The sequence below is a fragment of the Larimichthys crocea genome, chromosome VI (genome assembly GCF_000972845.2).
Source record: "Larimichthys crocea isolate SSNF chromosome VI, L_crocea_2.0, whole genome shotgun sequence".
Lineage (NCBI taxonomy): Eukaryota > Metazoa > Chordata > Actinopteri > Sciaenidae > Larimichthys > Larimichthys crocea.
The window spans coordinates 5,699,270-5,722,870 of NC_040016.1; the positions used below are offsets into that span (position 1 = coordinate 5,699,270).

Below are 23,601 nucleotides of genomic sequence, written 5' to 3' on the forward strand. Positions count from 1 at the left end.
GAACATGAAAAGAATGAGATTTATGAGCTCAATTTCATCTTAAGATATATATATTTTTTGGCCTTTACTTGACAGGGACAGGAAATGTGGGGAGAGAGAGATGGGGAATGACATGCCACAAGTCAGATTTGAACCCTGGGCTGCTGCAGCCAGGACTGAGCCTTTGTACATGGGGTGGGTGCTCCACCGACTGAGCTAGACAACACCCCTGAGCTCAGTTTCATCTTAAACTACAGCTGTCTGTGCAGGATGTTTCAGGACAGTTTGTACTGTTTAAGTGGGAACTAAAATTCATTCACTCAAACTTCTGCAGTTCAAATGATAGTGCTTATTGATCTTAGACTTTGTTTCAGCTGCTCTCATCTCATACTCAACAATTTTCAGTGTTGTGAACTTGAAACCAACACTACAACTGCTTTTAGTTTTATGAACTCAAACAAACACTTCAACTGCATTCAGTTTACACTTCAACTGCATAATAACTGAACTCTTCTTAATGCTTAACTGATAATTCAAATGACATTTCATCTACTTTCATGGCCTACACACACTTCAGATCCCTTCAGATTTTTAATCACAACTGACACTTCAACTGCTTTAGTGCTACAGTCTAACTGGCAACTTCCATACCACATCTAACACACAAATAATACATATTTAAACATGTCTACAGTGCTTGAATGTGCAATGAATGAGTAAAACTTTAATTTCCTCATTAAATGTCATGGTGTTGTAGGTGTTACCAATGATGCTACTTCAGGTCTCAGTCCATTCAGGTCAAACAGAGTCACAGTGATGCTGTGCTGCAAGTTGGCTCACTAGAAAGGCTCTGCTGCAATAAATGGAACAGGATTCTCGATTCATTGTAAACACTTGTGTTGACCCGACTATTTCATGTCAAAATGGTTGCTGTGAAAAAGGTCTATTGTCTGGTCAGGAAAATGTGAAAAACACAAATTACAATTTGCCGGATTTCTGGTTATTTCTACAAATTGCTTCTTTTTTTTCTGACCAACAGTCCAATTTCAGCTTTTCACTTTCCAAACATATAGAGCAGAAAAGCAGCAAACACAGAGTAAAAAGTTTTCCCCTAAAAATATACTAAAATTACTTCTTTATTGAAATATTTGTTGATCCGTCTTCTATCAGTTGACTAAAAGAGAGATGTTCTGGAAATTGTAGCAATTTCAAAATAAAATCATAATTTACAGAAGACCTCACAGAACGAATAAAAGACTAAATTAAATGTACAATAACAGAGAAAACGCTGTTCAACATTTCCAGAAGTTTTAGCTGTTTTCACAGATAAACATTATTTTTTCGCAATATTTCATAAAAATAACAATATCAGTCTGGTAATTCCACATATAAGGAAGCCATTACAGTGGTCTAACCTCTTCTCCACAGTTGAGTGTCAGTTGTTTTCACCTGTACAGACCTCAGGGACCAAGGGCCAAAGAGGGTGCTTCACCCTGTCAGAGCTGACCATGCACAGCTCTGTCTCTGGAGTTTCAGTGACCTGTGTGTGTGTGCATGTGTGTGTGCTTATATTTGTGTGTCTTTGCCTCTGCATACATGCATCCTGTGTTTGAAGTGGAAAATACCAAAAGTGAGGAGGAATGACAGCAGAGAGGACAGAGGTGCTGACGGGCTGGAGAAAGGACAAAGCCCTCAGCTCCTCTGTGTGTGTGTGTGTGTGTGTGTGTGTGTGTGTGTGTGTGATGAGATAAATATATAATAGAGGAATATTAAATCCTCCTTGTCGCCCGCTGCTGTCTTCCTCTGATATTTCTCTACGGTGCCACATTGACAGATAATGATCACATTATGTGGCAGAGTGTCACACCTTTTCTCTTCTGGCTCCTCACCTCTCTCATCTGACTTCAGTTCATAATCTCTTTCTTTGTATTTCGATTCTTTTATTTCACTTCTTTTTTCCCCTTCTCACCTCTCCCTTTATTCACACTGCTTGTCTTTCTCTCTCCCACCTTTTCCCTTCACACCTTCCCACCTCCTCTCTCCGACTGTCAGGGAGGAGAGTTTGCCTTCAGGAGAGTCAAAGAGGCTCGGAACAATCCCACAATCCCTCAGTGACTGAAGGAGCCAATAATTGTTGTCTGCTTAAGAGCGAGAAGTGATGAATTACATGACCTGCCAGCGTCTGATAACACACATGGCATTTTGAAGCTAAAACTGAACAGACACCTCCAGTCTTAGATCAGCAGATTTTGAGTGTGTTCCAAGCATGAGTCTGCAAAAATGTTCTAATGTGTCTCTAATGAATGTTTCCATAGAAACATCAACATTAAAATGAAAATGAAAATCTACCATTAAAGCTTTTCCTGATGTAACACACTATAGAGCAGATCAGTCTATATGATTCTGCCTTCCTTTGCTTTTTCATGATGTCCATTCTCTATATTGTACAAATATTCTTACTCATGTTGTATGTCTCTACAGACTTAAAAACAGTCTTTAGTCAGAATACTATGGAGCATAAGATAATCCTTTCAGATTCAAATGTTATCAGACTCTAGAAATAACCTCTCTTTTATGGCTCTGACTGACATGGCAATTTCCCCAATCTCATTATTTGCTCCAGTCATGATTTTATCTGAACAAAGGGATCAAACATATCTGAAGGCCATAATAATGATGATAAACATGTGCAACTATGGAACAGAAAGAAGTCAGTACAGGTTGGATCAGCCCAGTTAAATTCAAATCAAACTCGCAAAATGATTTTTATTCCAAATAACTCCAAAGCAGTGAATAACAAATTAGTTAAAGTCCGTGTAAAGGCAATTCCCGTGTTTTCTTTGAAAACACAATAAATATGTTGGGAAACATGTGAAAAGACTTTGAACGATGTATTACTGAAATGTGGAGTTAAAGGTTCTAGTGCAATGGTTTAGAAGCCTTAACGGTGGTTCTGGTGGCTCAAACATATAGGGCTGAACAATACCAATAATACTGCTAGCTGTAGCATTCATATTGTGCTTGTTACAGTCCTAAAACGAGATTGCTCATTTTTACCTGATTTTGATACCTAATTTCATAAACTTGGCGTTATTTTTGATCATTCAAATTTGACTCTACACAGACTTTAACTGTTATGCATGATCACTTTTTGAGACATTTTTTTATGAGTGAAACATATGTGCTAAAAAATATAGACTTAAATACTATTAATACTATTAAAATCTTTTTTTTTCAAAAACTTCCATAAAATTCATACATTTATTCATATATTCATGTACTAAAATATTGCACTAATATTTAATATTAACATGAGGATATATAATTAATTTAAATGTCATTCTGGTTTAAACAAATACTTCTGAACTCTAAAACCTCACTGCCCAGGTGGATGTTCAGTCAGTTTATACTCATGTTGAACATCATTTAAACTCATTTTCACGTCATTTTTCTTATTCTGATCAATAATGTTTCATGCAAACAGAACATTAAGTTATTTTCCAAGAGTGATTTTCTGATTCTCTCTTTTGTCTGAGTGTCTTTCACTGGTATTAATAGAGGCTGCAAAAAACGTGAAGTCACATATTTCCCAGCACCAAATAGGATTTAGCAACATTGAAATAAATAAAAAATTAAAATTCAAAAACGTGATGGCGGTTGTGTGCCAGCTGTGTTTGCAATCAAATCTGATCAAACAGCACACAGTCCTCACGAAGCAGATTTGTTAGAGATTTTGCATGGAAACCTTTTGATAAAGAACCAACTAAAACAATTAAAACTTGAATTTTAATTGCTGCTTGGTGGGCTGCTGCAGACAAATATTTCAGATTTAAAAGCTATCTTTTTAAATTCTGGCAAAACATCTGGAGTATTTCTATTTGATGGAACAGTAAGCCATAAAAATCATCAAATCATATAGCTTCAATAAAGTGGTGATAGAGAATGTATGTGATAGTGTCAGAGCTTAATGGTCCATCTGGGGGAAATAAAAGCATGTTAAAATGGAAATGTAGTTGCTTAGATGGAATACTTGCACTTGTAGTAGCTGGATTATGTTATTTCCCACAAACTCAGCCATAAATCACATGAAAGTATCGGCGGCACAGTGCCGTTCAGAGAGTAGGACAGGCTGTGCTCCATTGACTGAGCAGAGGATTGAGCTAACCCACGTGTGTGAGTACAACCCCTCTCTCCTCTATGTGTGTGTGTGTGTGTGCATGTGTGTGTGTGTGTCAGGCTTGGATGGACCCGGCTGATCTGAGTAGATGTGACCAGCCTAAGTGTGTGTGTCTCATATCAGTGTGTCCTCGATCGCTCTCACTGTATGGGGCACTTTAGCCCATTCTTCGCCGGCACCGGGAGGCAACCACACACACACACACACACACACACACACACAGACACACAACCACACAACCACACACACACACACACATACAGTACACACATGCACACACGTATGCACAACTACACACACACACTCAGTGTTTTGATGGAAACTCAAGTGGACGAGGGGTCCAGTCAACCACTCCACCAGTCTTTCTCCTTCTATCCTCCTCTCTTTTTTCCTTCGTCTTTCATTTCTTCCCTCCCTGTGACACTTTTAACGGCATGTCACGCAACCCTGTTCCCTAACACACTCACACACACATGCACACACACACACACATGCACACACCATGCCGTGCTCTCAGCCAAAGCTCTGCACCTTTGTCAGGGGAGAACCACTTAAGCACGCTTATATACACACACATATTCACGCACATTCATGTCTGACTTCTCTCTCTCTCCCTGCACATACACACACACACACACACACATACACACACACACACACACACACACACACACACACACACACACACACACACACATACGAGCCATCATCACTTAAGCCGCCTTCTCGTGCCCTCCCCTCCTCTCTGTGTCTTGTCTGGTCTCGTGTGTGCGTGACTGTGGCTGGCTTTGGCGAGGGTGAATTAGCACGGCGACCCAGTTTGGTGCCAGAGGAGACAAGACGTCAGTGGAGGATATATTGAAGAACACTTTTTTTTTCTTCCCCCCGTCTTCCACTGCAAATCCACTTTCTGCTCCGGCTGCCGTGATAAAATAACGTTAAGTAAAATACATGGTAGACACATCACCTCCAGCTGAGGATTATCTTAAAGAAAATGAATTCTATTTTCAGATGCTTTTATGCTTTTTATTTCCACTTAAAAAAAATCCCATCTCTATAACGTCAGATAACTTACGTCAGCGTGTTACATTCAAATCGGCCATAAAGTGTGGGTAAACTCAGCGCCATAAACAAAACATGACTCAAGGTGATTTTTCCTTCTGCCCTTTTCCTTTCTTCATGGGCTCTGTTTTACATTTCTGTGCTGATGCTAATTGCCTGCAACTAATTATAGAAAGTCTGCAAGTGGCCCTCTGAACCGGACACACGCACTCATACACACACGCGCACATACACTCCACTTTCCTATTTTCTAAACACATTTTGACAAGAAGCTCTCACCAAGAGGGTGTTTGCGGCCAGCCACAGATTGGTAATACAACAACAGAGATTTGTAAGTGTGTGTGTGTGTTTGTGTGTGTGTAGGTGTTGGGAGGAGGAAGAGGAGGATGAGGAGGGAGGAGGAGGGGTGAGAACAAACCGGTGTTGCATGTCTCGTTCGGCTCGTTTAGCTGACAAACTGCTTTTAGCGTTTAATTATCCATCGCTCTGTGATTAATAGGTTTTAATTACTGTAACCCATGGCAACCTGAAATATGCACAGGTCTACACATGAGGTCAGCCTATCAAAACTATGTGGGGAAAAAAAATCAAAAACGACAAAAAACAAACAGAAAGAGGTTTAAAAGAGAGAAACAAGAGGAGCGTGGATCTTTGCATTTCAAACGTCTCGCTCATTATTCATCATCAGTGGCTGGGGTTGCAGCTCACACGCAGCAATTTTCTCAGTGTTTTTCTACTTGAGAAAAATATTAGACCTTAGAAAAAGCTTTTGACCAGACCTTGAACTTGTCCAGTTATCATTATTATTATTTTTTTTTAGGTCACAGGCAGAGCTTCAAACAGACTCTTTGATTCACTAAAAAAGGTTAGTACCTCTCCAAATTCATGTGTTTGCTTCAAAGGCTTTTTTACATTCCAGAGACATTCCTGCCGATGCTCTGCGCTCAGAGGAAACTTTCAGATGGTTAAATAAACTCTGATGCTTACATAATTTTTTTTAGGGAGTGCAGGGTATTTTTCTAAGTAGAAATGAGACTGGTAGAGTTGATAAAAATTCACCATTGGAACCAAAAAGGAACCAGTATTTTCCAGCATCCTCAGTGGACATTCACACCTTTAATTCACTTCACTATTGTCTGGACCAAAGAAAACATTGATTCATTGTCAACCAACAGACAAAAATATGAAGTGACATGGACTGACAGAGATCTGGTTCACTGGTCGGTTTGGCCTCTCTGGTCACATGTTTTTGGGCACGAATGTTGTAAAGTTTTCTATGTCATTCTGTATAAATTAGGGATGTAATGAACAAATATTTAATTTACATAAGCAAAATAACATGGTCCAATGCACATTAACTTCTAGTTTTATTTCTACTTTCAATCTCCACACTATTAACAGCTTTTATTGTTTGAGTTGTTTAAGTATGATGTAAAAATATTTTATAGTCATTTTGAGGGTAGCTAAATTTACATGTTTACAGACATGTAAATGCAGTCATTTTTAAATTTTTGTTCCTGCCTCCATCCATAGTTTAAATTGTTTTTCTTCTTCCTGTCTGCCTTTCCTACCATGTGACAAGTCGGCATGTAGCTCATACAAACCCACTCCAAAAAATGCAAAATAACCAACAACATGATGAATGATCTTTTTTGAGCTCCCACCACAAACAGACAACACCAGAACTTAATTGTCTCATTCTTCGGTTCACACCAGCCTAAACCAGCTAAACCAAACACACCAGAGTTCATTTACGACACCAAACAGGTCAGGTATGAGAGCACCCTCAGTCAACTCACCCACGCAGGAGTCTCTGTGTTCTTCAAATCCGGCAGAGCACACACACCTCCCGATGGGCACCAGCCACTCCCCTTCAGCACTGCAGTACATCTTAGGCGTGTCCCTCTCCTCTGCGTGATCCACACACTGACCCCGGACTTCCACCAGAGAGGACGAGTCTGCGCCCGTCACCACATCGGTGAACACCGCCAGGTTACGGCTCACACCCACACAGCGTTTGTAGTACACCCGCACGGAGGTTAGGGCGATGCAGGCACCAATGTCCTGGAAGGCCAGGTAGAAGCCTCGTCTGCTCAGGGGGCCTACGCCTCGCACCTGGGAGAATATGAGAAGGGTTTGACACCTCCATCTTTTGACAATGACAATGAATATAAAATAGGATTTGTCATTAATGTGAGTGTATGTTCGTCTGAGTCTGTATGTTCATGTATGTATAGGTTGCTGGGTGTGGCCTCTAGTCTTCCTCTCACCTGGTCTCCAGATGTTGATGTTTGCATTTTGGGTCCACTCTTGTTTACTATGAGAACTTAGTCAGAGACAACTTACTTGAGTTTGTAAAGTTCTCTTAATTTTCAGGCTCAAAGCTCAAACAGTGGTTGCCACAGTGGTTCTTGAAAAAAACAGGTGGAACAGCGTGAACCAGCCTTAATTGAATCTCTGGACTGGTGTTTGGTGTTGGGCTTTGGCAGCAGTCATTAATCAACTGCTCCGTCTCCAACCTGCAGACACGGCGATGTTTTTACATTTTTATCGGCTTGTTTTTCATAACAGCATTAACGTATAATATAACGCAGTTGTATATGTTGTTAACACCCAGGAGCTGATTCAAAACAATATTTAAAAAGTTTGTTGTGGAAGAAAATATAAAATATAACAACAGCTTTTGTTGTAGTGTTATTAAGATATATTACAGTGTCATAAATGTGTGTAGAAAGCAGTCTGTTTGTTTCTAATTAACTTTTTAATAACTACATGTAATGGGTTGATAGGTTAGGCAGATTTACTGTGAAAGTATTTACATCATTGTTATTTAAATTAGGAGTATACTGGGGTGCAGATGTTTTAACTCTTATAGAGAGTGTGTGTGTTTTCTGTCTTTTGCATATCTTGCCCACTCCCCTTATCTGGCATGTGTTGAGGCTGGTAGGGAGAGATGATTAAAAAATAGTTTAAGGACAAGAGAGACAGGTTAGGGGAAGTGTCATTTTGGACAAGAAACAAATGTTCATTACGAAGCGGAAAACCAAAAACGGAAATTGTTAGTGGGGAGATTGTAGAGAAAATTGTATAAGAACCAACTGATAAGGCTCCTCAGGGAGCCTTTTCTCTGCAACCCCTTTTGTGTGTTGCACTGTTAAACGCTCCTTCTTGTACAAGATTAATAAATTCAACTTAAACTTTGATACTTTGAATCCAGTCTTCCTTATTCAAGAGTTTTTGAAAATTCTCGTAACAATCGTGTTATATTTTGCCATACAGGCTCTTGATTGTACTGGATTTTCCATGATATGACAATGAGCCACTTAATATTAGACGTAATGTACAAAGACAGACAGGACACTTTATGATCTCTTATTGTACCAGGCAACATTAATCTTACTGTCAAATTCACTGTCGTTTTGCTTCCATCCAAAGAAGTCACTCTAAACAAGTTGTTTAATTGTCACACGTAATTATGCAGCTACAGTCATATTGAAATGTAAATATAAACTGATATGGTTAAAAACCAGTAGGTGAGACAGAGAAAACCAATCCATGAGTCTTTGTGAAACATCTGGTTTCAAAAAGCTTGGTGACATAGTGACTCTCAGGGCTAGTTTATGAACTGCTGTAGGTGTCGAGCTAGCCCTTTACTCTCTGGCTGGCTGGCTTAGCTTTGGTCCATCATCTCCCATTCTCTGTGATTTCTCTCTAATTTTTTTGATTGTCTCTGATGTTTTATCTCCACTTCATTTTGTCCATCATTTTATTCAATAAAAAGTTGCTGAGAAAAGAGAGAAATTTAAGCTTCCTAACAGCAAACTCTATAGTTTAGCTTAGCTATTAACCAGATGTACATACTTGATTGGACACAGCAACACAAGCTTTCTATTCTATTTCCTTTTGTCATCCCATCAAGGGTCAGAACTTCAGAACTGTAAAAAAATGATTGGTTGGTGCAAATTCATCAAAATTCACCAAGATTAAACTTTAAAAAAAAAAGAGTGCCCCCACAAGCAAACCCACTAATCGTAGCGACTCTACTGGAACAAAATCAAATCATTGCAAATTTGAATTGTTTTAAGTTTTTAAGTTTGACCCAGGCCATAAAGCAGCTACACGCAGCTCTGTTCTAATGATTCATTTTGTAATTTGTGATGATAGCTGTAATTCGATTTGTGCTCTTTCTGTCCTGTTCTCAGCCCTTTGTAATGAGATTCCACAACAACAAACAGGCCAATCTTTGGTTCTCCTTAATATTCGGATACTCTTTCTCACACTTCATAGGATGGATTTTTCTTTTATCCTACATGTGAAAAAGGAGTATGCTGATGTACAGAAGCCGCAGAATGTTTTCATGAGCTCAAAGGAGAAATCTCTACATGCCCGAACAACAGCCCTGCCGCTCAATTAGAAGCTTTGTTTACAAACTGATTTGATGGATTAAATAGATTTTCACCATCAAACTGACTCACCATGCTCCTAATACATAAACACTGTGTGATAATTAGACAGCTAATTATGAGTTTTGCGGATCTTTCTGGGATACAATGGGGATCTTTTTGTTGCCGTTTCATGTACATGCCAGGAATTAAACATATGTTGCATAATCATAACCAACAGTTGACAGCTTAAATTGTCTTCAGTGTTTGCTTTCACTACATTGTCTTCCTAAAGTTACCACTTATGGGCACACAAATGGAGGGACATGCAGGGACATGCTGCAAAGGAACCAGGCTGGAAATGAACCTGGGTTGCTGTTGTAAGGCCTTTCAGCTTTGATACATGAGGCACATGCTCTGCTGGGGCGCACCCCATGGTGATTATGGTGAAACTATTAGACTATTACAGCCATCTGTAACATAGTAAAGGTGCAGTCCAGGATACACATCTAATTTGATAGAATTTAATTAAATGTTAAGATAATTCTTGGGTCATTCGTTCACATTTTAACTGTGAGGATGGATGTCTATTTGCAGGGCCCAGAGCAAAAAGACTGGTATATAATATGGTGAGATACTGTAAAATAAAATAAAGCATGTGAGATAATATTAATGTGAGCTCTAAAGATGTATGGAATGTTCACTTAAACCACATTATTTTGAAAAGAATATAGCGGGTAGACAAATGTGCTACATGATGATAATTTGAATTGAATAAAAATAAACTCAACATCTTGACCATCCTGACATGTAGTCTTCCATCAGAAAAGCTGAACAATCTCAAGACATACAGGTCACTATACAGTTGTGTGATCTGTGAAAAGAAAAACCAAAGACTAGAAGCAGCAACTCAAAGTGACAGTTGATGCTTTAACTTAACGTGATTTATGATGAGTTTGATTAAAAATGTCTGAGCCAGAGGAACTGCACCTGAACAGTCCAGAAAAACACGATTTTGTCCAGGTTCAGCTCAATGACTGAAATACAGTCATTACTACGAGTGTGCGTGTGCATACTTTGAATGCTTAAAGAACTTGACAGCATTTTAGGAAGAGGTCCAGCTTTACATTATGTAAACAGAACAATCCATTATGCACTGCATTACTTGGCCCATATTTCATTGTGTCTGCGTGTGTATGTGTGTGTGAACAAGACAAAAAAAAAATCAGCTTTAAAAGATGAGGATATTTTCAAGAAATCTCATGAAAACCAACTCTGAATATGTCCAACTAACAAGTGTTATGTGTGTGTACATGTACTGTCTGATTCTTCCTCTGTGTCACAGAGCTCCACTGTTGAACTGTTGCCGTGGGTGAAATGTTCCTTCTAGTTTATTTTAACTCAGTCCTACACACACTGTCCTGCTGTCTGAAACACTCACCAGTTCACCAAAGTGTGTATTAATCCACAGCTAAAATTGGCCCCTTAAATGCGTTATTTCCTCCCGTTTGAGTAATGTTTGCTCGAAACTACAGCACCCAGCTATTTAAGGAAATTACTAAGCATTTTTCAAAAATGACCTTTTTTTAGTCGCTTAAAGATTTATGTGTTCAGTATGAGGCAGAGGGCTCTGGATTGAGAGGCACAGAGAGGGAATTCAGAAAATATCGTGCAATGGAATAACATGTTGCTTTTGGTGAAAAGCAAGGCAGAGAAATTTTAAAAAGTGATTAGTACGATTTTCAGAAACGGCAGCTATAACATTCTGTGTGGTATTGTAGTTGTCAATTGACTGACAGCATATAGCATCGGCCAAATTCACAATTCATTAGGTAAAAAACGCTTGAACTAAATAATAATAATAATAATAATAATAATTTAAACTCAATATGTTAAAAACAACAGCCACTGTGAAACATTTGACAACCTTTTGTAACTTTGTGAGAACATTTGCCTGGACTGGGGGGCATAGGAGCATTGTGGCTCAGGTGGTAGAATGGGTTGTCTAGTAATTGGAGGGCTGCTCGTTTAATTGCCATCTCTCCTAGTCCATTGGAAGTGTCCTTGAGCAAGATACTTAACCACAAATTGCCATGGAAGACTGTCCTATTGGTGTGTGAATGTGTATATATACTGTATATAAAGTTGGATAGGAACCACAGTACCACTACTGATGACCAGTTGTAACCTTGCATGGAAAGCCTCTGACATCTGTGTATGAATGCATGTGTGAATGGGTGAATGTGTCAAGTGTTTTGAAGTGTTTTGAGCGGTTAGTAAATCAGAGAGGTGCTATATTAACCATTTACTCCCTGAAAGCAGACACAGGTGACTGAGTTCAGTCATCGTTTGCAGTTCGATTGAAGAGGTTGACTTTCTCATTTGATTCTGAGTATGTTGAGTGAAGTTTATTCAGTTTTTTGTGATATTCCAAGTCATGTACTGTACAGATTGATGTGACTCAGAGCGGTTCATTGATCTATGAAATAATGTTAAATGGTTTTATTTGAGTGTATACCTTCTTTCAATTGTAGAAAATGAAACCACTCTTTGCACCTCACTTTGGCTGAAACAAAGACAATAAAAGCTTTCAAATGGACTCTCGTTCTGTGCTCATATAAATTAACTCCAGAGGACTAAACTATTAAACTAAACTACAACCTAATTTAACTGTTTCCACTAGATAACTCAGGATTAATGTGTAGCAAATTTAAACACACAATAAATTTTACTGTGTCTTTCATATCTTCATCTTTGTAACAATGTAAAGTATCAATAAAGGAGTACTGCCACTATGCAGTATCAAATTTAAAGCTGTTATCAATATCAAAGTATTTCCCATGATACTGAACTGAGGCCTGCTGTTTGTTTCCTTTAACAGATCGAGTACAAAACAGCCCGAGTGACGAGACTGGAAGAGGCTCTCCGGGGCTGTGGATGTTTCCATCTCGTCTTGAACTCCTGTGGAGGTGTACGTGCTACGAATTGGAATACATTTACAACCCAGAGTGAGAGGGTGCTTCAAAGAGCCTGCTCTGACATTTGTCGTTATATCAGTCTGCATTTCCGCTGTTGTTTAGCGCTGTTGCTCATACCTCAGTGTTGAGTTTAAGTCTGCGGACTCCCAGGTCCACCCCTGTGAAGCTCTCATCAGCAGCGATGGTGTCAATTTTAATGAACTGGTTCTCCCGTATGGCCGAGCCCACCGCTCTGTCAGACTCGTAGTAGTACAGGTTGAAGGTTTCCTGTAGGGCAAGCAAGGTAGGATTAGGTCTGTATGTTTGTGTTCAGTGTGATACACAATATATTATTACCCAGTTTACTATTAGTATATCAGAAAGACAATCCAGACAGACTAAGACCACCTTGGGCGATTTTTCGAGACACGTTCTTGTCAGATGTAGAAAAGGTCCAACTGACGGAGAACTCCAAAGATTTAGCATTACACTCCTATATATATAACACTGTCAGTCACTGTTGACAGTTTGGAAAAAAAGATGCAGCAGAACTAGTGTTATCATTCTAAGCATTCCTCTTCCTTGTACCCGGCACCTATATTATCCACAATGCAGTTTGATCGTCCAAAGTTTAGGCAGAGATTTGTTATGCATGAATGTATTAAGCACCATCACTCAGGTGGCAGCAGTAGGGACTTGGCTAGTGGCTGGTTAAAATTCAGCATGGACTGGTAGCTGGAGAGGTGCCAGTTCCCCAACTGGGCACTGGTTAGGTGCCCTTGAGCAAGGCACTGAACCCCTAACTGTTCCTAGTGTGCTCTATGGCTCCCTGTCACTTCATCATCTCTCTACATATGCATGTCTATGAACCCTTTGTCTATGTGGCTGTATTTATGTAAAAATAATTTCCCCATTGAGGGATCAATAAAATTAATCTTTTTCTTCTTGCTTCCAATTTGTCCAAGTGGCCAACCACAGTACTGCAGTGAAAAAGTCCCCTGTGGCACAAAAAACATTTTCCCCACAGACTTCTAAAAAGACATTTGTAAAACTTTTATTAGGACACAGGTGCAAACAAGGCTTTGTATTTGTAAGAATAACGAGAAGTGATTTTGATGTCATTGCAATGTGAAGTCTACAGGCCGGTGGGAGAAACTGTAATGCAGTGAAAGAACTTTTTTGTCTTGTGTGCTGGGCAAGCAATTTTCACTCAGGTGAACGACCGCCATCTTTGAGTCTGGTACCCGGTTCTTAGAAGAAATTGATAGCGTTAGCAGCAGCTAACGTAGCATCAAGCTGCTAGCCTAAAGCAGAGATGAGGAGCGCATTACAGACTTCACATTAAATTTAAAACTTGTTTTCACCCCCAACAGACACTTACTCAGATGACATCACTTGAGGATATTTTTTAGACTTCATGCAGCTAGTGGTAGCTTCAATGCAGTGTGAGCTGCAGCAGTATTTTATATGCATTTATGTTGTCCTACCTGACATGTTCAGCATCAAAGGCACTACCACTTAACTTAATGTTAGCAAGATGCTAATGGAGCTTCAGATTTAACTGACCACTGCGGTATTATGCAGTCAGTATAGTTTTGCATAGTAATAAAGTTTGCATTTGTTGACACTGTTCTGCTTCATGATTCATGTGTGGCTTATGAGCATGTGTGGTCAGCTGTGTGGTCGGTTGTTGTAATATTGCAGGCTGCCATTTCCTTAGAGCCACTATGCTACAGCACTGTTATATTATTATTATATATATTACCATTTTCTAACTATAGAAAATGCATTACATAACATCTGTCAGCTTTTTATAATATGTATGTGAGCTGTCACGCACAGGTACATATCCAGCCGAGCACCAGCAGCTGAAAATACATACCAGCACTCATACAGAAGTAGTCAACACCTTTGATGTTTGATGATATTATTTCTCTAATATTAATAGTCATGACCAGATATGCAGTAATAATCCCCAGATCTGAAAGTGACACTTTGATGTGAAAAACCACGAAATAGTCTAAAGATGTGTTTCCTGCCTAAACTTAAACACTTACTTGCCCTCTTATGTGACAAAAGTTGAAAAAAGGCATGTCCAAACTTCACTAGAAAAGGTCAGTCTTTACTGTTCACAACCCCTTTAAAGCTCCATTGTGTTCTACTTTCCTCAAAAAGCTCTGCCAGGTTTATATTTGTCGTTAAAATGCAGTCATAACCCAGTCTTCGAGCTGCTACAGGTTCTCATTTTCTCCGTTTTTGGAATGTGATAATTATTTATGCCTAATGTACGTGCTGCAAGGCTTTGCTTAAGTGCTGGAGTGTTTGCATGTGCGGCCCAGAGCTATCTACCAGACACAGACACACATTATTTAGTCCCATTGCTCTTTTCACATATTAGGCCCAGTGAGCAGTATGTCAAACTCTCCAAATGTCACAAAAGTCATTTAAAGGAAAAATTGTAGTTTCTTAATTATGTGTGAGTCTTTGAACTGTGTAAAAGTTTAAATAGACTTCATCTCGGAATGTGATTTTTAAATGCTAACTGCATAAAGAGCTCTATTTTACATCTTTGTCTCCTCCTCCCACACATTTCACCCCTCTTTCCCTCGCCTCGCTCTCCTCTGTGTCTCTGTGTTACCTTGCAGGTGCCCAGGACTCCAGGCATGCTGTTGCAGTCTCTCAGGGTGAACTTGACCTCAATGTAGATCCTCCTCGCTCCCTCTCGAGGGATCCAGACTGTCCTCAGCCAGTTGTTCTGGCTGGGGCTCATCACGTTACAGACCTGATTCAGAGTGTAGTGTTATAATCAGCAACTCTGGCAGCGACGTGCTGCACATCATAAATAAAAACAAACAGTATAGTCTATAAAGGGGGAGTGTGTGACTCATATATTTTTTTTAAACTTTTTGTTCCTTTCTCTCTCTTTTTTTAAGATTTCATGCCCCCCTCCTCCCCTGAGTGGTGCTCTATTTGTTTGGAAGAGCACAGCAGCTGGTAGTTGCTCTTCATAACAGCTAATGTGTATTCATATGAGCCTAAACAGACACAAGGATGAATCTGCACTCAGAATGGTAGACTGATGTGGACCTCAATAGCTGAAAGCTGATGCACATAAATAAATAATATAATAAAACATAGTAAATGAAAAGTTGATCTCATGACACACTTTGAATGACAGCCCCCTCATTTGCATTATGAAGCAGAAACTCATAAAGAAATGTATCAAGAAAATACAGAAATAAATAAGTCTGGAGAAGTGAATAGGGTGAAATGCAGAATATGCAAATACATAGATTTAATAATGAATAAATGGAAAATTGAATGCAAATACTGGAAATTATCTGAAGGTAAATAAATACAGAAGATTATTTTGGGTGCATTTAATGACACGTTAATTTATTTAGTGAGTCATTTATTTGTTTTTTAGTTTGGCATTTGCAATCCTCCATATTATAGTTTGTGCTGTAAAGCAACTGAACATACCCTCAAACAAACTTGACTCACAAAGTGCAGTGACGATGCTGAACTCTGACAATCCTGTACTTTAAATCTAAAAGGGTCCCCGCAGTCTCTATAACACTAGTTTAACATGCTCTGCCTGTCCATTTGGATGGCTGTTGTGAGCTGTTGTCAGTTTAGTAGCTCCCACTGACCACACCAAGGTCATGTCCTCTTTACTTTTAGAGGGGTAATTTGGCTGCAGTTCCTACAATTAAAAACCACCACTTGATGGATATTTAATGGGCTGAGTGTTATTGGAGAGAGCTTTGAAATCACATTTAGATCTCATGTGGGGAAATAAAAGTTATAGGGAATCATAGTTCGTTTTCATTATCAATTAAAATGCTGATGAATCAATCAACTCATCATTTGGTCCATAAAATATCAGAAAATATTTAAATGTCAATTTCAGTTATTCTAGAGCTAAAGTTGAAGTCATTAAATGGCTTCTTTTGTTTATTCCTGTGATTTAAGACATATCCACGAAGCCATAGAAGACAGGCTAACCTGGCTCATATTTAAGGTGCCTCTGATACTTCTTTTCCACTGTGTTTGTTCATGTAATGCACTGTTTATCAAACTATGGTATGAGTACCATACGCTGAATTGGTCCTTGGTTTCTATGTAATGATTCTTAAAGTTTATTCTTTTTTTGGCTTTTATTTATTATGACATTTTATCATTGTATTGCTGGTTTTGTTTGTGCATAATCTCTTTTGCATTCATTGTTGTTTATTTCCTTTTTCTCAGTGAAGCAGTTTGGGCTGCATGTTTGTATGAAAAGTGCTATTTAAGTCAACAAAGCTTGAGTTGGATATTAGAGTTATGACACTGACAATATGGGAAAACATGAACATTTGAGAAGCCGGAACCACATTTGTCTAAATATGGAACACCTTGGTGACTGAATGGTTACAATGCATGCCACATGACTGCAATGTTGCAATGTTGCAATGACATGTCATACTTACATGTCTCTCAGCTGTAAAATTGTCCAATAAAAGCAAAAAATACACTGCCCAAAAATCTAAATAAATGATCAAATTGTGTTGTGTTGATCGTATAAACTGAAGTACAACATTGAAAGTTGCGTCAACCTTTGCACACTAGCAGGTATTGTTGAATCATCTTTTCCATCATTTTATTGAAAATTATTACCATATAATGTAACAAGGAACTGGTGATGAATGATCCACAGTTTGTGTTGTAAAATCAAACCTATTGGCCCTGGGACCAAAGAGATATATTTTCAATGAAGTTCTTCTAATAATTAATTCTAATAAAACATTCAACCTCACGGCACACTGAGAACATTACACACCTGGTACGTGTGGATGGGACTGAAGTATTCATCCATCTCATTAATGGCGTCCCACTGTGCAGAGAGAAAGAAAAAGAGAGACACAGAGGGAGAAACATCCTTTGGTCAATCACATGTTCATGCATCTTTCCACGTTTTTTTTTAGATTCATATGCAGCAAGTCATTCAGCGGCAGTCTATATTTCCCACATGATCATCTCCATGCCCATGTGTCTCCCTAACCACATCGGAAGATTATTAGCTTTGACTTCAAATGAAACATGTGATGAGTCCTGTCACCCAGGCGGCAGTCATAACAGTGTGGCAGGTGTATGGCATATTATATTTAAATCTCTCAGAACACAAACTATATGGTTTAGATTTCCATATGGCTGGTGGTGATTTCAACCTCATTATTTATGCGATTGAGTTGGAGCAAGAAATACTTTGACAGTCAAAAAACAAACTGTAGAAAATATATTTCCACTTTCATCCACCTTCACTCTCATACAAACTCCATGTTAAGATCCCACTGTTAAACTGGGATTAATGCTGGTTTTAAATATGCTGATGTATTCCGCTCCGCCTAACACACGCAATCTACATTTCAGTGTGTTGGAATTCACTTAATGTAATTCCAACAGGACACATTTACCTTTAATGAGATGCCCCTTGTGTACGTGATTACATTTACATTGTTTACTGAATGCCGCCAGCGGCCAATAATGGAATTAGGAAGAAGAACATTTAGTGAAATGTGTTGGTATTTCCAGATATGTTAATACGTTTGCGTTACACCTCCCTGCACCTGTAAATCCAGTGCCAGGAGGAAACTCAATCACAGGAAGCAGTCTGAGATGTAAGCTGTACCCAAAGACCTCTATCTACAGAAGGGGAAGAAAAATGCACAGATTCCACATAGTGGGACACTCAGGAAGATTACATTCAAAATTCAGATTTGCTTGAATGCATCAGTGTACACAGACTGTGTAGGACAAGATGATTGAAGATAATCTTCCTTCCATGTACAGATCTCACTGCCACTCGACACATCAGTCAGCCTGTTTTTGCTTTCAGTGTTCACAAACAGAACAAGTGTAAACAAGGTATTTACATATGCATGTGTCTACATTTCATTTCGTAAAGATACACTTCAAACTGTACAGTTAGTTGTCACTCTAACTGTCAGGTCCTGGATAAAGTGAAATACAATCAATCTGGTTGTTTTTATTTTAATCTGTACAGGATGCATCCATGCTAAATTTTGTTCTCAACCCTTTCAATGCCCCATTGTGTAACTTTACCACCATAAAATAAGAGATTTTAAGTTGTGTTGGTGCTAAACTGATTTGTAATCAGGTGATTGTCATATGTGTCATTCTTTCTACACTCCATATGCCTGTTCTTGCACTATTACTCACAGTCAAGGGGGAATGATGACGGGGAGTGGAGCCAGTGTCAGACCAGAACCGGAGCTGGGCAACATAACCGGGCTCAGTAGCCTTTATGGATATAATGGCAGAGCTGAAGAGGTGGAGGAAGCCAAAAGAAGCCAAAAAAAGGAAAGAGTGACTGAACAAGAAGCCGTCGGACGAGAGTTAATCTGGGACTGATTTCATGACTTTGCACTTTCTTGACGTTTGGCTGCTAGTATGTTGTCGACTTCACTAGATAGTTTTTTTTTTATCATAAGTAATATATTTCTGACAAATACATGTGTATTGCTTTCCATATATATGACAAATGGTATTACACTCAACCTGGAGGTGCAGAATTGCGAAAATAGCTATTTTTTTGTAATGTCTTTAACGTAACATTCTTTTTTTTTTCTTGACAACTGTCAAGATAAAGAAAGCCTTACAATAACTCTCACTTAAAGGGTTGTGTCTAGATGGTAACCCTTGTGAACTCTTGCACATGAGCACTTGATTCAGCACAGCTGACTCTGCAATGGCAGATATTCACTAACTTTTTTCATCTTGCTCCATCATCAGGTCATTTCTTTTAATTGTCCATTACTTAATGTTTATGTTTAGGTACGGTGCAATACTAATGAAGTCGTTATGGCCAACAGTCATAGTAGATCCAAAAACGAGAAGACGATTTCAGTTAAACGTGTGTAATTGTGTGTTTTACTCACCAGCAGCTTACTGCTCCACAGAAACACTTTTTATCCTCTACTTATATTTTTATTTCCAGTTGCACAGTTGCATGGTACATTATTACGCACCACAGCTCAGTCAAAGAGGAAATAAGGATGTTATTCATAGTAACACTGAGACTCAATTGCAGGGTGTCAAAAGTTCATGCAAACAGCTTAACTCATACCGCAGGGGCTCAGTAGGATTCTGAGAGCAGCTCTCCTTCTTATTTATCATGCTGAAACAGGATATTTGCCTGTGACATGAGGCAAGTAGAGGTCATTCAATGATAATAATGAACAACAGGATGTCAGTTAACAAAAGAAACACACATTTATTTAATAAAGGGGAAAGCAGAGTGAGATTATCACTCTGATGTTTCCATGGTTGAAATTTCTATGCAGGTACACAGTGCAAAACACTGAACCGAGAAGCTGCTGCAGAGTGACCACCAGTAGGAGACTGAACTGTAACAGAGAAGAGAGCTGACCTTTCCTGGAGGCCTCTGCCAGACCCTGTTTTTACATAACCTGACAGTGTCTGAGCAGGGTTAGAGCACCCCTTAGCTTCTTTCTTCTTTCTACTGTACTTAGCAGCGGCTCGCGTCAAAAATAGAAATGCTACGGAAAGCTCATGCCGTGGCGTGGAGAGACGCTTCTGAGACACTGCCGAGACAAGCCCTGTGTGAGTGCTCACATTGACTAGACTGGCGGCAATCTGCTACGGTGACTGCGGCGCAGCCGTTCCACGGCCGTAACGCCTCCAGTGTAAGTGGGCCTTAAGATGGCAGCTGATCACCTCAAATCACATTTGATTGGATAACTGAGTGTATACTGTCCCAGGTCCAGAATGAGACATTCCTAAATATTTGAATGTTTTACAGGAAAATAAGAAAATAATAATCTTTTTTGACATATATATGCGATTTACCAGAGATTACAAGAACGGCAGAATGATTAGGATTACCTGAAACAAGTTTTTCTGTATTTCATTAGGTCTATAGTAGCACTTTCATTTTGCAGTAGAAGCCATAAAAAAACAATAAACTACCATAAATATTTCATTAATCCCACCCTCCTCTCCATCCTATCAAATCGAGCAGCTTTTTGTTTCTCAACTAATATTCTATTATTTATACTGTTCCTTCACTGTGTTCCACCTCACATCATGCCTGACAGGAATTGCTTTATATTAAAAGAACACAAGATCTGATTTCCTTAGATATACTTGCCATGAAGACAACTGAGACTGCCCTGTGAAAAATGTGTGTAGAGTGTCCTCTGTGGATCTGGAGTAGCTTTCTTAAATCTGAGAAAATAATCTTAGTTTGGCCTTGAGACAGAAAGCCTTCGCATTAGAAACTGAGAGTAGTATTTTGAGATGTGAGCAGTTTAGTCTGCCTGACAGGAAGTAGGCTGTTGGTACAAGGCCACCATTAGCCATTAGCCAACTGCTCTCTGCGAGCTACTGTTTTCAAAATTGCTGGGAAACAACAACAACCTCCGAGCCAAGCCTGCACGTTGAAAATGGCAAGTTACTCCAACCTGGTCGCAAACGGTACCAACATAAACAAAGTAGCAGCTGTTACCTTTTTCTTTGGGGGATTTTTAGATGCCAGGGCTTTCCCACGTGCAAATGTTCCACCAAAACAAGTCCCTCGACATTATTCTGCAAGGCCACCATCGCTGCATTTGCCCAAGAGAGTGTTTTTTCCCATATAGCATAATGATAATGGATTAAGCTTTGTGGATATGTCTGGCTATGTGTGATTAGGCAGGGTCTAAAGAAAGATATTATTGACTTGCATTATGGGAAATATAAGATCCAGTGTTTTTGGGTGCTTGAACCATTCTAAAAGTCAGGATATTTGGACCATTTTTTAAATCTGTCTCTCACAATTCAACAGGTTTATGGGTTTTCAGGATGTGGACGGAAGTGGGAGTGGCAGCTTTTCACCAAGGGCCTCAAAAACACTAAGACCGGCCCTGTGTGTTAATGTAAAGCAGGTCGGGGGCAGCAATAAAGAATGGTACTCATTTCCTGGATTAAAACTAAAGCAATAATAAAAACGAAATATCTCAGTGGATGTACACAGAACCAGTGACTCACTCAGCCCCAGACTATATGACTTCCTCCTCGTCTACCAAGAGGAAAGCAATTCTCCCAGCCTCCGTCCTTCAGATGAGCTGCAGTGAGGACTGCAGGTTCAGGTGTACTGGCTATTGAAAACTGATATTCATCAGGTCCAAACCTGGTGCTCTCTGGACTCACAATAAAATTCAACCTCTAACAATATACTGCATTGATTATGTTGTCTAACTGTGAGCAATTTGTATGCATGTATGAATAAAGACATGGATGTAAGTTTAACCTCGGTGTTACCCATGATCCTCCTGGGCCTGTGGATCCTGTTGTGAGTGGCAGAGTAATTGAAAGGGAAAGTGTCAACCCTGGGAAGCTTTGGGCCACGACTAGCTGAACTCAGCACCCGGATAAGATGCCCCAGCTTTACATGGAAGCCCTCCAACTTCCCTCCTTGCTCCCTCCAACACGCACACACTCCCCAAGGCCCCAGCATCCAAAAACCACTGGGATAATTAAGATGTAGGAAGTCTCACCCATCTTACCCTTCCCTCCCTTCCTCATCCTCTCATCTTTATCAGCTAAATTGAAACCGTCCTTGAACTTGTGAAGACCTCGGCTAATTAGTGGGGTGTATAACCTCTCTATCTCCCTCATTATTCCCGTCTTGCCGTCTCTGCACTCTGAACCTCTTAATTTTTTTTCCCATTTTCCTGGGAAATCTTAGATTTTCCCTCCTTGTAATTTTCACCAGGAGTGGAAAATCACAGCAGATGAAGACAGATTGTTACGAGGTTTGGAGCCATACGGCAAGCAGGGGGTGAGGGTGAGATTGGACGGCTGTTATTTGGTCATGTAAATAATGTGAATATTTTCTGCTCATCCTTAGCAGACAGACAGAGAGAAGAGGAAGAAGAGGACAAGTCAGAGAGATTCAGAGTGGTGTGTTTATCCTCTAAGAGCCTGATAAGAGAGTTCTCTATCGCAGCAACAAAAGAAAGCAGTGTTTCACAGAACAGCCCACTGACAGTGTAATGTTGGCGTACACGGATGTGTGAGTTAGTGTACAACAGAGAGAGAGAGAGAGAGAGAGGGAGACATTAATTGGCTGTAAATTGCACATCTGTTTCCTGCCTGTCAACTCATCGGATCTCTCATCAGGAGAAATCAAATGTGGCAGATAGAGAGCCAAACTGTTTCCTCACACACACATTAACATATACACACAATGCAAATGTATGAATGAATGTACATATACTGCGGGCACACACGAGTGTATAAAAATAAAATGCCTGTCAGCTTCATACAGTTTTTAGAGTTTTTTTTAGGCCGGTGCTCCCTTACTCTTATTCACTGTCTATGAGAGAGAGCACAGTGGTAGAACGACATAGACAATAAATGTGAGAGAAGGAGGGCTGATAGCAAGAAAGACAGTGAATCAGAGAAATAAAAACATATTTTCTGAATGTTTCATAGCGGTTATGTTCATCACAAATAAACACACTCATATTGCTGCACAACTCTTCACCTCAACATCTGATTTTGATCTGAAGAAAGATGCACTTCCTGTGAGAGACTCACAGACTCATTACATTGAAAAATGCGAGATGTTGTGGTTCAAATAATGGTAGTTGGTGGTGTATTAGTGACCCCCACAGATGTATGATTTTAGCTCAGCTCCCACATAACTCAAACCATGACAAGGTCGACTTACTGGAAATTCTCTTACATGGGTAAAACTATTATTTTCCATCAGCACTCCTGCACAAGTACTTCCACAGCTGATTAAAGCATTTCTCAGGTTGAAATGTGATGTCACCAAACTTCATATAAACACACTAATAAGGAATAATAAAGGTGTGAGTTGTTCAACAAACCTAACAATAGTGTGGAAGATGTCAATCAAGCGCTGTCTGTGCACGCCTACACAGTCCTGAGAAGAGATGTAATCAGGCACAGTGGCCCAGTCCCAGTCTCCACACTGGACTTTGAGGGGGCTTAGGGCTGTCTCACTGTCAAC

General features: G+C 39.5%; 1 protein-coding gene across 6 annotated transcripts in view; it reads right to left on the bottom strand.

The window, feature by feature from the left end:
• epha8 (eph receptor A8) overlaps positions 1-23,601 on the bottom strand; it is a 116,289-nt gene that overhangs the window by 44,389 nt on the left and 48,299 nt on the right. For 5 of the 6 annotated variants that reach the window (XM_027279710.1, XM_027279709.1, XM_027279708.1 and 2 more), the window contains exons 3-6: positions 17,380-17,433; positions 15,196-15,339; positions 12,696-12,845; positions 7,018-7,333 (exon numbers count right to left, since the gene is read on the bottom strand). In XM_027279710.1, coding sequence (XP_027135511.1) covers positions 7,018-7,333; positions 12,696-12,845; positions 15,196-15,339; positions 17,380-17,433 — 664 coding nt within the window. Of the gene's footprint in view, positions 1-7,017; positions 7,334-12,695; positions 12,846-15,195; positions 15,340-17,379; positions 17,434-18,779; positions 18,900-23,601 lie in introns of those variants that run through there. The other variant, XM_027279712.1, reaches the window with a different exon arrangement.